Source organism: Bufo gargarizans, chromosome 5, assembly GCF_014858855.1.
Source record: "Bufo gargarizans isolate SCDJY-AF-19 chromosome 5, ASM1485885v1, whole genome shotgun sequence".
NCBI lineage: Eukaryota > Metazoa > Chordata > Amphibia > Anura > Bufonidae > Bufo > Bufo gargarizans.
In genome coordinates, this window is record NC_058084.1 from 345,848,942 (window position 1) to 345,867,709 (window position 18,768).

At 42.5% G+C, this 18,768-nt stretch overlaps 1 protein-coding gene across 3 annotated transcripts in view; it reads right to left on the bottom strand.

The window, feature by feature from the left end:
* Positions 1–18,768, bottom strand: part of CREB5 (cAMP responsive element binding protein 5) — a 506,504-nt gene that overhangs the window by 120,123 nt on the left and 367,613 nt on the right. For all 3 annotated transcript variants that reach the window (XM_044293077.1, XM_044293079.1, XM_044293078.1), the window contains one exon: positions 10,374–10,500. In XM_044293077.1, the coding sequence (XP_044149012.1) occupies positions 10,374–10,500 (127 nt within the window). The remainder of the gene's footprint in view (positions 1–10,373; positions 10,501–18,768) is intronic.

Sequence of the window (18,768 nt, forward strand, 5' to 3'; positions counted from 1 at the left end):
AAGACATTGCTGATAGCAAGCAATAAATGTCCTCAGATCACCCATTACTTCCAATGAAGTATATAAAAAATTATACTGTACTAGGCACAAATTTTGCCCACATGTTTGAGAATACAAACTTTTTTTTGAAAGAATAACTGCCAGCTGGATCAATTTGATCAAACCAGGTAAACTGTGGGGTTAATCCTGCTTATCAAAACAATTAAGACTTTTATTCTTTATGCAAATAAGCACTTCCGTGCACTGAGAGGCATGGCCAGGAATGGCAATCTGAGGAGATGAGGTCCACCTAGGGGCTAGGCTCAACCTTCAGCGCACAGAAGCCCTCAATTGTATAAAGAAGAAACATATGGCTACATGCAAAGACTGTTTGTTCAGTGGTTGTTCAACCATCAACCTACTTATAGCTAATGTGTATGGCCAACTTAGATTATCTTACTGGTGACTCTTTGGGTATGTTCATTTAATGAATGTATAAAGCAAAGCTGTCAGACAACAATATCACATAGGATAATGTATTTTCCTATCCAAGGCGTTAAGAGAACGAGTAAAGAAATTGGATCTCAACCAAGATGGGAAATGCCGGCCATAAAACAAGTCTATGACTAGTGTTGAATTTAAGGTTATTGAGACAGGCCCAATAACCTTTATTTTTTACAGTACTATTGCACTTTGAATGATCACCCTCATCTTAAGGTGGCCCAGAACATTAAAAAGATATATGCTAATCAACTATTTAACAAATGATTGTCTGGTGAATGATCGTTGAGCAGGAGCAGCCATACACATTTTAGTCTATATAGCCTGTTACAGTCATTGAAACTGGCCACGCATGTTCAATGTCATAGGGTGAAAGAAGAACAATCTTCTAACAAAAGATCTTTCATTCAACTATAGGATGAAAATTTTAAACATGGCCAACTTCTTTCTAGGCGGTCTGTCATCGGTCGACTAAAATAATCAATCGTTGTTTGATTTCACCCAACCAATGATAGTTTTGGTTGAAATCATCCATTTTGATCAACTTTAGACTTCAGCTGTATGGCCACCTTTATGTGTTTCGGCACAGAGCATGAATAAACAATTTCATTGGCTCCTTTCCAGAAATCAGAAAAGTAAAGGTAAATAAAGATAGTGAAAAGCAGTACTCATACCAAGATAAGGCAATAAATCTTATCAGAAAAAAAAACTAGAGTAGGAGCATCCAGTACATTGTATAAACAATATATATTTATTGTAGAAGAAATTGCAGCTTTAAAAGCATGTGTTGAAACGGAATAAAAATTTATGGCATTTTCCCAAGGATGAAAATGGTATATTCTTTGCAAAGTAATCAGAACGTGAAGGTTTGTGATACATTTGATCATTACAAAAGGGTAAGTGCTGCCAGAATGTTACTAGAAGGAAGGCTCTAGGGGAAAGCAGAGGAGATCATATTTCTGGTCTCCTTGGCCTGCTGATGTGACAAGCGGACTGGTTTAGCTTTACAGTATTTATCACAAATAGCCATCAACATGGCAGCGAAACAAACTCATTCTTATCAGTGGACAACTTTAGTGCTAAAAGCTTTTAAATGCATAATCCTTTTTATCACATGCTCTAAGCTGTTACGGAAAAGGTCTTCACCAGTTATTTCCCTGCCTTTTATATTTCTTAGAGATGTTTTTATTTTACAGGTTTTTATTGCAGTCATGGTGCATGGCTCCATAATCTGCGAGTTGATAAACTGTCATGCCTTGCGAATCAGGCGTGTCAGCTAGCTTTACCGAGAGATACATCTGCACAGTGGAATTTGATAGCCCCAACAGAGGTCAACTTAGTGCTGATCTCTTTTTGTGGTTTGCATAAAAAAAAAAAAAACAACTGACATTTTTTTCTAAGTGCAAAAAGAAGGAGGGGGGAGGAACATGTTGAAGAAAAAGGGAAAATTAGTTCTCTCCCAACACGGCATGATATGTTTCCCATTTCCAGTAAGAATTCCAAAAATGAGTTCTATACCACAAAGACCCTATTGCTATTACTTAAAATTGACCAGACAAAGGATGGTTCCATGTTAATCAGCAAAATGAACGCAGGACATAATATGCGTGTGTGTTAAGAGAAGAACAAAGACAAGCTGCTGCTATATGAAAAAAACTCCTGACCCCTCGGTGAAGTCTAATATAAATAATTGGTTTTCATTATGAAGATGTTTCCAATATTGGAACAAGAATATATATCAGGCAAGAAAAAAATGGATATTCTGAGGTTGTAATCAGGAACAGGAGAGAATGCAAGTCGAATAATGCAAGCAACTCAATATTAGAATAGAAGCTTAAAGGGGTTATTTGAGACTAACAAATGCTCCCCCATAGGTCGGGCCCCTCACACTGAATCTACTTACCTAGCTCCCTGCGCCGATCCTGGTCCCCGCACCGCCGCAGCTGCTTCTCCCTGTGCGTGGATGAAAACATCCGTGTCGGGGGAGGGGCAGCCAATGGCATGCAGTGACAGGGATGAGCCTCCCAAGTCACCACCTGCCATTGTCTGCTCCCCCCGACACCGGTTGTTTTCATCCGCGCACAGGAAGAAGGAGCTGCGGCGGTGCGGCGACCAGGAGCGGCGCAGGGAGCCAGGTAAGTAGATTCAGTGTGAGGGGCCCAGCATATGGGGAGGCATTTGTTAGTCTCAGATAACCCCTTTAAAATTGGACAAAGTAGAATTACAAAGCTAGTCAGAAGGGGTACATTCTACTATAAAACTGTAAAAAGATTGTGTAGTGCTAAGATACTGATGACCTATCCTCAGAATAGGTAATATCAGATTGGAGAGGGTCCGACTCCCGTCACTCTCATGATCGGTTGTTTGAAGAGGTAGCGGTACTTATACGAGTGCTCCTTCCATTTCACAATTACCTGTGCTCTATCTCCTTTGCAGCTACAGTATAGTCTAGTTACAACTGTTCGTTCCATTCACTTCAATGGGACGAGCAGTTATAATTACACTGCACCACCTCTACAAAGGAGACGAAGCACAGGTAATTATGAAACGGAAGCAGTGCTCCCAACACATTGCTACCTCTTCAAGCAGCTGATCGGCAGGAGTGCTGGGAGTCGGACCCCAACCTATTGAATATTGATGACTTATCCAGAGAATAGGTGATCAGTTTTGTAGCACTGCACAGCCTCTTTAAGTGCAAAAACCTTTATGTTTATGGTCACCTCTAGGCAGTCAGAACAATTATGAGGGTGGTCCGACCTGTCTACAACATAGAAAACTAAACCGAGAATATACTGTGAATGGCTTAAACCAGAAGGAAGAGATGGTTGTCTCAAGAATCATTGAACCTTCGGAAGGTGCATATTTAATGAGATCAATGTACCATGGATAAACTAAATGTTTTCCAATCTACATAGAATAGAGGGGCCCATAGTAAATTTTAGAGAGGACCCTATTATTGCCACCCAGAGCACAAAGGACTGATGTTTGCTACAATTTCCACTCCCTCTAACTAATATCTATCCAACCTTGTCTGGAGGAACATGGTATCAAAGTCAGGGCTTAGTTCCTACTTTTAAAGAGCCCCGTGCAAACTGCATGGTCTGCCTTTACAGCTGGTATGTGCCAGAGGTACCCAATAGGTCAGAAGGTGTTATCAGCTACTATCAAGAATATTCTCAGTATAGCACTTGGTACAGCTAATCAATGGAAGTCTTGGAAGTTGGACCCCCAATCTAATATTGATGATTAATCCTGAGAACCCCTTTAACCCCTGCGTCCATTTGCTGCCTGTCCACCTGCACCTTACAGCGGCACAAGGCTTTGTTCTGTGAGGCACGGAAATGATTTTAGCCAAAGTATTCTATGAACTGTAAGAAGGTACCTGGAATCATTGTGGATGGAAGGTATGTGTCACTGAGGTTCCTGGCCTCGGTGAAGTAAGACCCGGTATTTTATGTGTCAGCAGCAGCTATTGCTAATTGTCACCTTGAGAGTTAGCATGGCTGTCATATCTGATCCGGGACGGCTCTTACTGGGAGTAGTCAAAGTGCTGCTCCCCATGTTCCAGGCCGGGTTTTGCCAGGGATAAAAACCAGCCAGCACTGCCAGGTGTATGGATTTACCTCCCTCTGACAGTGGAACTCAGGAGTCTGTGTGCTGTGAACTGAGGACTGTGCTGAGATTTGAGGTTTGAGCCGGGCTGGAGGTCTCAGGCCCCTCTAAAGGCGAACAGGCCGCCTATGGACTTGATGAGGCTCAACTGCCAACAGGGTGTGAATTAACACCCAGGAGAAAAGGTGACTTTTATTGTGTGTGTGAACAAACACCAAGCTTATCTGCATTTTGTTATACAGCAATGTGTGAATAAACACCACTGTTTGATTAAAGAACTGTGTACTTTGCCTCTATACTGCATCCGCTAGTCCTAATTACCAGAGCAAATCCCCACAATTGGTGGAGGATGCGTGCAAGCGCAGTGAGGCTGGAGTGAACACTGATATATTTTTGGGCACAGTTGTATGTCGTACATCAAACCCACTGTATTTCAACCCGTGCCCCACGACAAAATGGAGGCTGTTGTGAAGGCCCTCATGGAGGCTAATTTGCAGCAGCGAGAGACCAACCTGCATCAACAGGAGGCTAATAAGCAGCAAGAGACCAACCAGTTGCTGCTACAACACGTGATGGCTTTGCAGACAACAGGAGCAATCCCAAGCATCCACGATGCCCGGAAAGCAGTCCGTGCAGCAATCCCTAAGACGACGCCCGCAGACAACATCAAAACCTACCTGGCGATGAACGAGACAGTGGCAACCAGGGAAAAACTGCCCCGAGACCAGTGGGCTGAGGTCGTCGCTCCTTTACTGACATCAGAGTCCCAGCGGGTGTATTTCGACTTGCCGGATGATCAAGCAGCCGACTACCCGAAGGTAAAGGGTTAGATTTTGGCAAGACTGGGGATGATTGTGATGTACCATCAGTGAGGGTTTAAGCCGACTGAGCCCGCGAGGCCCCAGTATTATGACTTATTCCACCTTTTGCAAAAGTGGCTGCAGCCTGATGTGCTGAGTCCCACGGCTATGCTGGATAGAATATTGGCTGACATATTCTGGAGGGCGCTGCCACCCCCTCTCCAGCACTGGATCGGCCATTGGTTCTCCTGGAAATGCCCTGGAAATGGTAGACCTGGTCGAACGCTATGAGGCCACCAAGAATCTAAAGGGGGGTTCTTTTGGGAGGAGGGCAGGCAAACTCCAGAACTCCCCACCCCAGGCCCACCAGTATGAGTCAATGAAACCCCCCCGGGAGGTTCCCCTATGGGCCGGACCCAGTTAATCTGCTGGCGGTGTCAGGAACCTGGCCACACCAGGGCTGAGTGTCCTCATCGGGTTGAGTCCATGGACACTAACTGTGTGTCACAGGTAGCTCGGAGGCTCTAGACCACTTGTGTCAGGTGGAAGTGGGAGACACTCAAGCGGAAATTGGTAACCCTGGTAAGGGCTACCCAGGTACGGTTCGCTGAGTATACTGGCCAGAAAGTTGGGGTGATGTGCATTCATGGAGACTTCAAAGATTACCCCACCGCGCTGGTGTCTCTAACCACGGTGGCTGGCAGGTGGACCCATAAAGTGGCAGTCGCCACAAATCTCCACTATGAACTCATGATAGGGAGAGACTTTCCAGGTTTCCCTGGCTATGGCTGGTTGTGAGAATTACGGATACCCCTGAGACAGGAATAAGCCCAGGAGATCAGCCTTGTTCAGGGGGACGGACAGAACCCTGGGAACCTGAGGCCGAAGGGTCAGCGGTAGGGGCGACCGCCACTTCGGTGGAAGAGGGGGAGACAACCCCGAGTAGGATATTGGTGGTAGACGTGGAGGAGTTGCCACCGGGTCCTGGGTTGACAGACCTCAACGTCTCCGGGGAGAATTTCAGTACAGCCCAACGCCGAGACCCAACCCTATCCCGGGCCTAGGAGATTGTGCTAATACTTGATGGTGTACCCCAACAACCTGGGGCCGAGTTTCTGTTTCCCCATTTTGTGGTCCACCAGAATATGCTATATCTTGTAAACCAGCTGCGGGGTGAACCTGTTGAACAGTTGCTGGTGCCCGGGGCCTATTGAAAACTCGTGTTAGAGTTAGCCCACCAACATGTTCTCAGGGGTCATCTGGGACTGCAGAAGACACAGAACCGGATACTACAACGGTTTTACTGGACCAGTGTCTTTAGAGAGGTGGATGACTTTTGTAAGTCTTGCCCGACCTGCCAAACCACTAGCCCCCAGCACCTGTTCCGCAGTCCCTTAGTGCCCCTCCCGATTATTGAGGTACCATTTGAAAGAATCACTATGGATTTCGTAGGCCCAGTACCGAAGTCCGCCAGGGGGCACAAACACATCTTGGTCGTCCTGGACTATGCCACCCGGCACCTGGAGGCGGTGCCACTGCGACATGCACTGGCCAAACTCATAGCAAAAGAGTTAATGGAGATGTTTTCCCAAGTGGGGATACCCAAAGAGGTTCTGACTGACCAGGGGACTCCTTTTATGTCCAAAGTCATGCGGGAGCTCTGTAAGTTGCTGAATATCAAACAGATACAGACATCCGTCTATCACCCGCAAACGGAGGTAGAAATGTTTAATCAAACTTTAAAAACTATGTTAAAACGAGTAGTAGCTAAGGATGGAAAGGACTGGATGGAGAAGTGCCCCAGGCCTCTACTTGGTTCTCGCCCTTTGAACTACTATATGGCAGACATCCACGTGGTACTGGCAGATGGAGGCTGCCAAAGAGAAAACGGCCTTCATCACACCAGAGGGTCTGTACCAGTATAAGGTGGTACCCTTTGGTCTGCATGGCACCCCTGCCACTTTCCAAAGGCTAATGGACATTGTGCTGTGACCACATCGTCGGTATGCTTCAGCTTACCTGGACGATATTGTCATCCACAGTACCGACTGGGAAAGTCACCTGCCCAAAGTGCAGGCTGTAGTAGACTCCCTTTGAAAAGCTGGACTAACCGCTAACCCAAAAAAATGTGCGATAGGGTTAGAGGAGACAAAATACCTGGGGTATATCATTGGACGCGGAGTGATCAAACCCCAAGTAAACAAAATAAAGGCGATAAGAAATCCCCACAGGATGTAAATAAAGACAATGGGGGATATTTATCAAACTGGTGTAAAGTAGAACTGGCTTAGTTGCCCATAGTAACCAATCAGATTCCACATTTCATAGCTCCTTTATGAAATAAAAGGTGGAATCTGATTGGTTGCTATGGGCAACTAAGCCAGTTCTACTTTACACCAGTTTAATAAATCTCCCCCAATCTGTCGTATAGTGGTCCAGAATGTGTTGACATTTTATACATTACAGAAAATTAATGAAAAAACAAAGGGGTTCATTTATTAGGGCCAACGATTTAGATGCCGGTTTTAATCCCCCTGCGTTGGTGCCGGATGTGGCAAAGTTATGTAGATGCACTGGCGTCTACATAACTTTGGTATGAGGTGCAGTCGGGCGTGCAACATGATTTAAACAATGGCAGCTGGCGTCGTTTAAGACCATTTAACACGCCATAAACTGGTGTGAAAAATGATGAATGAAATGGGCTGGCCGGTCTTCTTCCCCGCCCACACCACGCCCCCATTTTCTGCCACCTCGGAAAAGTGGCATGAGTGGGGAAAAGTTGCAGATTCGGCTACAAAACCCCTTAGCGACCAAATCTGCAACAAAATTACGCCAAAAATGGCGTACTACGAATAATATATGACCCCCTAAATGTTCATAATCATTGGGCTATGATGTATTCCTGTTTAAGCTAGCAAAAGGTCTTTATAAACAGCTTTGCTCAGAGAGGCAATTTTTTGGGGTGGAATAATGGCCAAGCACCAATGCTACATGATTAAATGACTATTATTACTATTGTGTGCTTGTTTGTTACCAGCACAGAGGATTATGGCTCATGTTTGATACCCCCTATTAGCATATAATGTACGTACATATAAACTGTGTCTGCTAATACAGGAATTACATTGTGCGTGTCCCAAACCTGAACCTTGACGTGTATGTAGAAATCACACAAGTTTAGACACGAGCCCCTGTGTTTTGAATTCTTTCCTTACACAGATGTGTACAAAGTGAGTGAGCGCTTAGGAAGATGAAGGGAACAATGGACCACTGGAGAGCACTGGTGGCCATATACCCCGAAGGGAGCCTATTGATACTATACATGTACTAAACAGCACTCTTCCATTATCCTCAAAGTATTTTACATTCCACAGGTTAACATCCATATCACACTGGAAGTGACTTAGGGTTGTTCCTCGAAATACTTTGCTAGATATGTTTCCTTCCAGAAAATTATCTATCTATCTATCTATCTATCTATCTATCTATCTGTCTTTCTGTATCTATCACTCTATCTATGAATCATATGTGAACCTCTTTGAGGTGATCACCCAAAATCTTAGAGAAGGAGCCCAGTGTGCATAATATAAGGTGAAACTGAAAACCTGTCATAGGAAACTTGGTCTAGATAAGGGATGATTTTCTCTTTTGGATTTTTCGGTGTATAACATTATAATACAAATAGCCTACTAAATCAACCTTTAGGGTATACTCATGTGGTGCAAATTTGTGGCAGAATTTCAGAAACTGACCCATTCATCTGATTGGGGTTTGCAGAAATTAGAAATTTGCAAAAATTTGCATACTACAGAGAAAATAAAAAAACATTCAGACGTAAAGATTGGGCTCTGCAATGAATCTGAAGTGTGTGGTCATCCCTATAGAATATGGATACTCAAATGGAGAATGCCAGCCGTCCAGACCCTGGCATGTCCTGAGTTCAACTGTATTTGTGTCCTCAGGACACAGATACAGTTGAAAATAATGGTGAATCAGGAAGTTGTTAGCTCCCTGCCTCACCATTTCCCTGCCATTCGTGGTTCATCATTGGCAGGTGAAATGCAGTGATGTCAACGCACAGGCTGGAGTAGACCTGGTGAGTATTCAAATTGTATGCAATAAAGGGCATCACTCTGTGGGGGGCACTTATGGGGGCATCACCCTGCATGGATCATACTGTGTGTGGGGCTATTAAAGAGCACTGGTCTTTTGGGGGGGCTTAAGAGGACCTCATACTGTACGGGGGACAGCCAAGGCAGCATTACTCTGTGTGGGAGGCCACTTAAGGGGACATTATACTGTGTGGGGGGCACTTAAAGGGCATCATTCTGTACAGGGGCCACTTAAGGAAACATCATTCTATGTGGGGGCACTTACAAGGCATCACTCTGTGTGGAAGGCACTTAAGGGAGCATCATACTGTGTGGGTGCACTTGAAGAACATCAATCTGTGAAGGGGCACTTAAGGGGAAATCACATTGTGGAGGGCACTTAGGGGCTTTATAATGTGTAGGTGGGCACTAAGGGGGCATCATATTGTCTCAGGGGCATTAAAGGAATTTCAAACTGTTTTGTGTGGAGACACCAAGGGGTCAAGGCGTATTGTAAAAAGAAAAACAAAATAAATTGTTGCGGTGTGAAATGTGCCACTGGTGTTGTCCCTCATATTTCCGACTAAGACCTTCACCCAACAGCAGGCCCAGGTATATGGCTATATACAAAAAGTACTTGAGTACCATTGGTATATAAAAACGAATTCTCTTTGTGGTAAAGCTTCAGTTTGAAACAGGTTTTCGCAGAATAGACATTTATCACCCACCCATAGGGTACTTTATAAATGTATGATTGTTGGTCTCACTGCAGTGACCCACCCCTACTGATTACTAGAGTACCAAGTTCCCATTCCTCCTCACTGCACGACCGCAGTGAGCTGTTAGAAAAGTTAAATGACAAAATTCTGTCTGCCTTCAGTCACCACTAGAGAGCGCTCAAGAGATTATTGAACATTATTTTTGAGGCCAATGTGTAGACAATATGAAGTAATATAACTTTATGTCTATACATGGTAGTAGTTTTATTAATGTGTGAATAATAATAATGTCCTGGAAAGATATTAGGATCTTATCTAGACAAGTGGTTACAATACAGTATGCCCACATGTAACTGATGGTCAAATGTGTATGAAAGATGATCACACACACAGAGTATACTAGTAGTCATCCACTATCCACCTACATGGTCCAAATCCTTTAACAAAAATCTCTTCTGACAACACAGTCATACTAAGGCTATAGACGACAACTGACAACTGACCCGTACCACAGCAATTATCACAAACTGCACGGAATTCCATTAAGTAATCAGGTTAAACAGGCAAAATATAAAAAAAAGGTAAAACAATGATAAAACAAGATTGACATGACATTATAACTCACCACAGCAACATCATTTATAATCGTTACAAATAAACTAATAACTCACAGGCATCAACACAGCAGAGGATCCAGGCATGGTGGGGTTGGGCAGCGTGCCAGGCATAGAGGCAGGCATGGGTTGTCGTTGTCTGTTGTGGAGATGCAGTAGTGAGGAAAGAGAGCCCGGGACAGGCCTAGACAGAACAGAAAGAAAACAGGCTAAGTATCACCGACAATGTATGCAAGTGCTGTGTATTGTATCACATGTCAACGTCCCTCTTGAGATACCTGATATTTTGACCTAGGTTTCATGCCATAGCGCTCCCTATACACACTCCATTCATTGCACTCGTATTATCACAGGACTGTGGGTTATAATAATAGAGAACAGTTCTTCTAAGGCAGTCAGTGGCCAATGACTTACACGTGTTACATTTTCCAGACTGCGGAGAACACAAGCCAAAAAGCTGTAACATCTGATTTGTATCCATCTCTCCTGTTCGGTAACATTGAATTTTCTTCAGTTGAACAATATGGTTAAATATATTTATTCTGCAAGAGTGAAACCATCTAACATCATATCATATAGTCAAATAGTAAAAGAAAATAAATCGAATTTACCCAAAAAAAAAAAAAAAGACGAATTTCAATTCTTCGGAATTACAATTACAGAAATTCTACTAGTTTTCAGAATGACTCCATACTCTGTTTACAGTATTCTACATTCTGCTTATGGCAATGCACTGCAATGGGTTAACGCAACCTCTATTGGCTGAATGGAAAGCCATGTGATAGCTGATTCCATGCTTTAAAGAGGAGTAAAATATTGATGATTGGTCATCAATATCTGATTGGTGGAGATCAGACTCCTGGCACCCCTGGCAATCAGCTGTTTGAAGCGGCTGCTGCACCTCTGGGAGCACTGCTGACTCTTCCTAGACCATGGTGATATCACATTTATTGGTCACTTGTCCCAGGCGCAATGTATGCAATGTATGGTGCTTGATATGGTGTGAGGAGGCCGCAGAGCTAACCTGATTAGTGGGGGTGTCTGGAGTCGAACCCTCACTGATCAGATATTGATGGCCTATTCTGAGGAAAACCCCTTTAACTTTTCTGTTTTAGAATACATATGTATCACAGAAGTTACATACAGAGCAATTGCCCTCCCTCTGCAGCCATGATCGGAAACTAATTTGTAATGCGGTCTATTGAAAAAGTACAACACTAGATAGAAGCCTGGAACATGTTAGGCTACTTTCACATTTGCGGCACAGCTCTCTGGCAGGCTTTTCTAGCATAGTATGAACCGGAGAAAAAACGCAATTTTAGCCACATAGCGACTGGGTCTTTGCCGGACCACATTATAGTCAATGGGAATGGTGGCCATTTCTCTATCATCTGGCAATGCTGGTTCTGAAGAACTCTGGCAGGCTGTTCTCTGCCAGAACAGCCTGCAGGAGAGCTCCACCATAAATGTGAAAGTAGCCTGACGCTGGGTTCACACCTGAGCGTTCTGAAAGGAGCGCTCTGTATGCTCGATTGTACCGGCGTTTGCAATCGCGCATACAAGCGAATGCCCATTGTCGCGCGTTCCCGAAAGTCCATGTACGGGAACGTGCGACAAGACGCCCCAAAGAAGCTCATGTACTTCTTAGGGCGTCGGGCGTTTTACAGCGCGATCGTACGCGCTGTAAAACGCCCAGGTGTGAACCATTCCCATAGGGAAGCATTGGTTTCTCCTTGTTGAGCGTTTTACAGCGCGTAGGAACGCGCTGTAAAACGCTCAGGTGTGAACCCAGCCTTAGATGCAATGGACAGAACATGGAATATCCTATTCAATTTATATATCAAAATATCATTTCCTTTTCTAAAAAAAAGAATTACATTGTAATCCTTCTGCAAGTATACAGAATCTCTTAACCAAACTAATAAAAGGAGAAATAGATACAAGCCTTAGAGTTTCATCCATCTGTAAACATTTGATACATGTGATCACAGGGGCCTAGCATACCATAGTACACAGTTCCCATTCAATGCTATATTAGATGCACAGGACAATATGACTTATTCACAATTTGGTTTCTGAGATTTCTATAAAATAAATTATTGACACTTTAATCTCTTAGCAACATTTCCATATCTTGGCAGCAACTGTTAACCTACATGGAGAACCATGTGTAATTGACTATACCAATGACTTTAAGGCCACCTTCCGACATAGTGAAATTGGTGCAGATTTGTGGTGTGTATGAAAAATGCCATGTATGGAAATACCAAGAACCAACAACAAAAAACCTAAACAACATCATAACCCAGGCATGCCTAATCAATGGAAATTGTATCTATAAAATGTTGTACCAAGTAACAAGTAACTGGCCCCTACTTCACAACATTCCCCCAAAAAGATGTAGACACATGTCCTGAAGTATTAGTGGGAAGAAGCTCATCTAGCAAAATGTGTGTCGAGGTGTTTTCTGGTCCCCTCGGATGCACTCTCCCTCATCATGTCTTGATATGATGTATATTTTGGGTCTTGGTTTATTATCATGATTTTTCCAAAGGGATTATGATGTGAGGACATCCTTCTCTATTGGGCTAGTCATTTAGATCAATAGTTATTTATATGTTGGCACCACGGTGGCTCAGTGGTTAGCACTGGTTCGAATTCGACCAAGGACAACATCTACATGAAGTTTATAGGTTCTCCCCGTGTTTGCTGGGTTTCCTCCGGGTACTCCAGTTTCCTCCCACACTCCAAAGACATACTGATTGGGAACTTAGATTGTGAGCTCCATTGGGAGACAGTTGGATGCTAATGTCTGCAGAATATTGTAGTGCTATAGAAGTGAGTATAATAAATAAATATAATTCATTATTGGATTGTTCCCACTAATCCTTCAGGACAGGTGTCTACATATTTTTAAGGAAATGTTGTAAAGAGGGGGCTAGTTACTTGGTACAGCAATTTATGGATACGATTTCCATTGTCTAATGTCTTTGCCCCATTACATTCTGCATTTTGTGTAACTTTTTTATCCATCGATAAATTATTGGATATTAAATGGCTGTTGCCTTTGTTCCTTTTGGGGTGCACTATGTGTAGGCTATATACACGTGTGGAAGTAGCCTAAAAGTGGAATTATGATACACAAATCACCAAATCTTTTCAATTTACACCTCCATCTATGGCTTGATGACCGTGTTTTTCCATCCATGTCCTATGCATATTAGGACACAAACCCATTAATTTCTATGGGTCTGCAAAAAAATGCACAGCAAATGGATGTCCACATCCATATGTCCATTCCACCAACTATAGTACATGTCCTATTCTTGTTTGTACTGCGTACAAAAATAGTCATTTCTACTGATAGTTGTGAAAAAAATGTGGAATCCACACAAAATGTATTTCTATTTTCTGGATCCATGGTCTGGGGACAGCAAAATGGACATGTTCATGTGCATGTAGCCTAAAGCATATTTATCAAAATCTTCAACCTATCACCAAAAGAACCTGCGTCAGAGGACATCAAAATTTGCCCTGTACTATAACCGGCTAGCAAAGCCTGGTCACCAAGGGGATTTGCGGACTGTACTGATGGCTCACATGTGTTTCCATACAATGAACACAGAACACAATGAAGAATACAAGTAGAATTTCCAAGCATTCATAGCTAACATGCAGATATTACAGAGCAAAGAATAATAAGTCCTGAAGCCAACTATAGACAGCATGAGCCATTTCCATGAAGGATATTCTTAATCTCTTAATAAAACCATTATGTGTGATGGCACAAAGGCATATAATGATCTGTGGATATTTAAAATAGCAAGTATTGATGAATAAGATGAGGAGCAGATTAGGGGCCCGAGGGTACAGCCTGTATAATAAAATAAATGCATGTAATAGTTTTAAAGGAAGTTCAAATTATTTCAATATGACCTTCTTATTTTTGCCCACACATAGAAGAACATTATATGGTACATTAACCCTTCAAGCACTACATAGACCTGAATGTGTACATACAAATACGTCTGCACTATATAAATAGCCGTCTGTTCTCTAGAAAATAGAATACACTGCTTACAAATTAGTGTTGCTTTAGAATCCAATTCCAATCAATACCTAAAATCTGACTGGTGATAATCCTAATATCTCATTCCAAAAGTTACACTTCAAAGCTGGGAATACACACAAGATAACTGTTGGCTGAATGATGATTTGGCCGACAGCAATCTCTCCTGATCCTCTCATACAATGCACGCTCAGCTCGGCATATGTATTGAAAGGGAGAGGGGAGAAAGCCTCTGCCCAAAGGGTACAGCAATTTAAACTGAATAGGCCCAATCCTTATCTCCACTGACATCAGCTGTTGGGGAGGGTCAGCTCAGCATACATATTAGATGGTGGGCCAAACCCTTTGAAATTGGTGGGCTCAGCTCAGGCAACATAGATCTAATGTGTTATACCAGTTCAAAAAGTCACTGTACTTTCAGAAAATGTCATTTCATTTAATAGAAAATGGTGTAAATAGCAAATTTCTACATCACTTCATTTATAAAATCTGCCTGCATCCACCTGTAGAAAAGCTGTAAAGTCATGGCCACTAGGGGTACCACCCAATTCGTCCGGCGAGATCCGTCCCTAGTAACAGAGACGCAAAAGATAGTTGAGAGGAAGTGGGGGGGTGTCAGAGCTAGCTGAGCTCCTGAGCCTGATAAATGAACTGCTTCTACAGTGTGTCTGTAAGTCTGATCTACTTACTGTATTGTGAGCCCTGTAGCTGAAAACAAAAATAGTGGGAAATAAGGGAAAGGACGTCACAGCAGTACAATGCTGGCAGATTCCACAGATGGAAGATGCACCCTGTTTCTGAGAGAAATGCATCTAAATGTGCAGCTGAAGAGGAGAAATTAGGCTGAAAAAGGTATTAGGGAACCCCAAAAAAACATTTATTATGCAAACCTTTTTTGAAAACTCAGTCCTGTCTCCATGATTCTGGACCAATATGCAGGAATACATGATTAGGGCTGCACATGTAGTAAGAAGTTCATATTCTCTTTTTTAACATTTTCCTACTGCTTCCTATTCCCCTGTTGTCCTCGTTTAAAGGGGTTGTCTCACTTCAGCAAATAGCATTTATTATGTAGAGAAAGTTAATAAATGCTACTTACTAATGCATTGTTATTATCTATATTGCTTCCTTTGCAAGCTGGATTCATTTTTCCATCACATTACACACTGCTCATTTCTATGGTTACGACCACCCTGCAATCCAGCAGCAAAAAAAGCACCAGCCTATGAGTGTTCTCATGATCCTGGCCCCCAGAGAGGCTGGCTCTTTTTCCTATAGTGTTCAAGCACGACCACCACTGATGGATTGCATGGTGGTCATAACCATGGAAACAAGCAGTGTATAATGTGATGCAAAAATGAATCCAGCCAGCAAAGGAGGCAATATGGACAATCACAATACAGTAGTAAGGGCCTTGTATTAACTTTCTCTACATGATAAATGCCACTTGCTGAAGTGAGAGGACCCCTTTAAAGCTGCACTGAAACACACAGTCTAGACTGCTGAGCTGCGCAAACAAGCAGTCCTGACAATGTATTTCAGTGCAGCTTTAAACCCTGACAGTAGGAGAAAGAGGGGAAATAGGAACATAAAAACCAGAGATCTGTACTTATTCTCTGCCGTAGTAGTCATTTTTTTACTGCAGATAATAATCCAAGATTGTGGTGGCAGATTCCCTTCAAAGAATCTATGATAGTGAGATAATGTCAATTATTCGCTAGGATCCTCACACTGGAAAGCAGCTTTAGCCGCCCCTATTAGTGTTGAGGGAATAGAAGTATCCAAAGTGGACTTCGATCCAAATTACAGGAAAAATTTGATTTGCTGCGAAGCCAAATTTCCTCGCGCTTTGTGGTATGGAATCTATTTTTCCTGAAATGGCGGTAAAAAAAAAACACCATACCTTATCTCTTTGTGTGCAAAGAAGCCGTCACGGCCATCTTAATTGCAGAAACTGCATGAAATCTCATGTGACGTGTGCATCACCGCGCTGGCTCGTAGTGATGACGTCATCACATCACCGTGCAACATTTTGTGCGGTGTCTTCAATCAAGATTCCTTGACGGCTTCTCCGCAATCAAGTGGATAAGGTGAGTATGTATTATATTTTTTTTTAACCGGATTAGCCCCTGATCAGCGATGAACGCGGCGTTTGAGGGGTTCAATCCTGAAGGGGGTGGCACAATCACCGTCCCTCATCATTGCACCCGCTTTATACAAAGAAATGCGCTTCATAACGAAGTAATTAGTCACAAATAGAATTTCGGCGAAGCAGCCGAATCAAATTTTTCATAACTTTGCCTTTCTCTAGTCTCTATGCCTGCTTAAGACATGTGATGGGGTGTGTTTGACCTATTACAGATCAATGATTGAAGCCAATGGGGGAATTTATTATTGGCTGGGTGCCAGAATTGCAGTAGGAATAAACCGCAAATTTTGGCACGTCTGGCTTACGCAAAAATGCTTTTATTTTTATGCCATACTTGTCACTTTTTTTTAAAAAGATGAGTGGTGTTTAGTTGAAGAGACATAACCTCTTGTGGGCCTGCAGATGTACTATAAATTACACCAGATAACTGGTTAAATAATAGCACAAATCATACGCCAGAAGATTGTATTTCTGGCACACGGATAGGCAAAAATTTGACAAATATATTCAGCAGCCTTTGCCTCTTGATACATTTGTTGCATCTCACTCCAACGCACTTTGAATTAAAGCCGGATTTTCATATTCATAAAATCCCCTCGATCGGTGTAAATCATGTTCACAAATTATAGTCAGTAATCTACAGTCCTACAGAGACTCGAACGAGAGGTAACTCTCAACTTTTGCTGATAAAAAGATTATTTAGAGCAAATAGCCTTGCTCCATTACTTAGATCACACCCCAATGCCTAATTGTAGCCGTAGCAGAATACGTAAATCAAGTGGCTACACAACAGAATACTGTATGCCGCTAAAATCCAGCAGTTTCAGGGTTGGAGTGACACATTAGCAGCAAAAAATCCTACAACATTCACACGGTTATGGGGTCAAAGATCCAGCAGAAGACAACTACAACCTGAATATCTGATTAAACAGGTATACCATTGATTAGGGATCATTGTACAAAAACAAGCACTTTTTACCTCCTGTGTCACCTCTATTTTCTCACAGATTGTAAGCTCTTGTGAGCAGGGTCTTCTTTCCTATTGTTTGAATTGTTAATTAGTTTATTACTATGTAATGTCTGATTTTGACTGTACATGTTCCCGCAGATTTGTTAAGTGCTGTGGGATAAGTTGGTGCTGATTATTATTATTAGCTTTCCTTTATCCTTCTGTCATTACAACTCAAGTTTCCTATAGTAATTCTGTGAAATCCCCTCTATTCCCCAGGAACTTGATTCCCCGCAGGCATCATTCTCAGGTTCACTCCAATAAGAATTTTTTGGGGTAAAGGAATTAATTATTTATGGTGTTTTTGGTGTTAGTTTTAGGTCTGTTCTTGAAGTGTTGCTCGGTTGTATTAGGAAAGGCGCAAATATGTGGTTTCGGCACTGTCAATGAAAGTACACCAGGGGGTTGCCTGGCTTGGAGATACAACCTTTTTGTGATATTTTTTAAAAAGTTGCACATCGTAAATGAGACATAACCCTATTCTAAGCTGTAATCCCAACCAATGTTTCATTCCCTGTTTTGAAGCAGCAAAGCTCATCAAATATCGCAAAATATCACCAAAAGTGCACAAAATGTTGCATAGTTGCGACATTTTCATGCCACAAAACTGGCATAACAGATTTCATAAATGGCCCCCTTTCATGGACAGATTGGTTATAAAACTTACAGGGAAATTTCCCGGTGGGCCGATGCTCAGAGGGCCACTAAACCCTTGCTTTTGGTGCAATATATTGAGCTACACTATGGTATATGGTTCTGGGGAGATTGTATTTTGTGCTATGGTATGGTTGACCCCGCCTACTTGTTGCACAGCCTTCAGTCAATTTGGAACTGCCTACAACATGGGGGTCACTTTTATTTTTTATTTTTCCAGGGCCACTTTAAGTTCCCAATCTACCCTTGCCCCATTTATCGTTAAATTGTCTAGCCTACACAAAGGGTTCCGGGTTCTCTCTTACACTTGTTTATTAATACGCTCTTACTTGCTAGTTTTATTTTATTATTCTGAACTAATATTAATCCCCCATGACTGCATCTAATTTCATGTGAAATACATAAATCAATACTAAAATTCCATTTTATACTAGATGCAAGCAAGAAATACATTTACGATCCATTAACAATTCAGCATTAGCGAAGGCGAAACTCACTTTTAGTTAATATTTAACCACTTTCCTCTAGAAGTCCTAGCCTTGTAAATATACTGCCCTACAGTGTGTGGTAC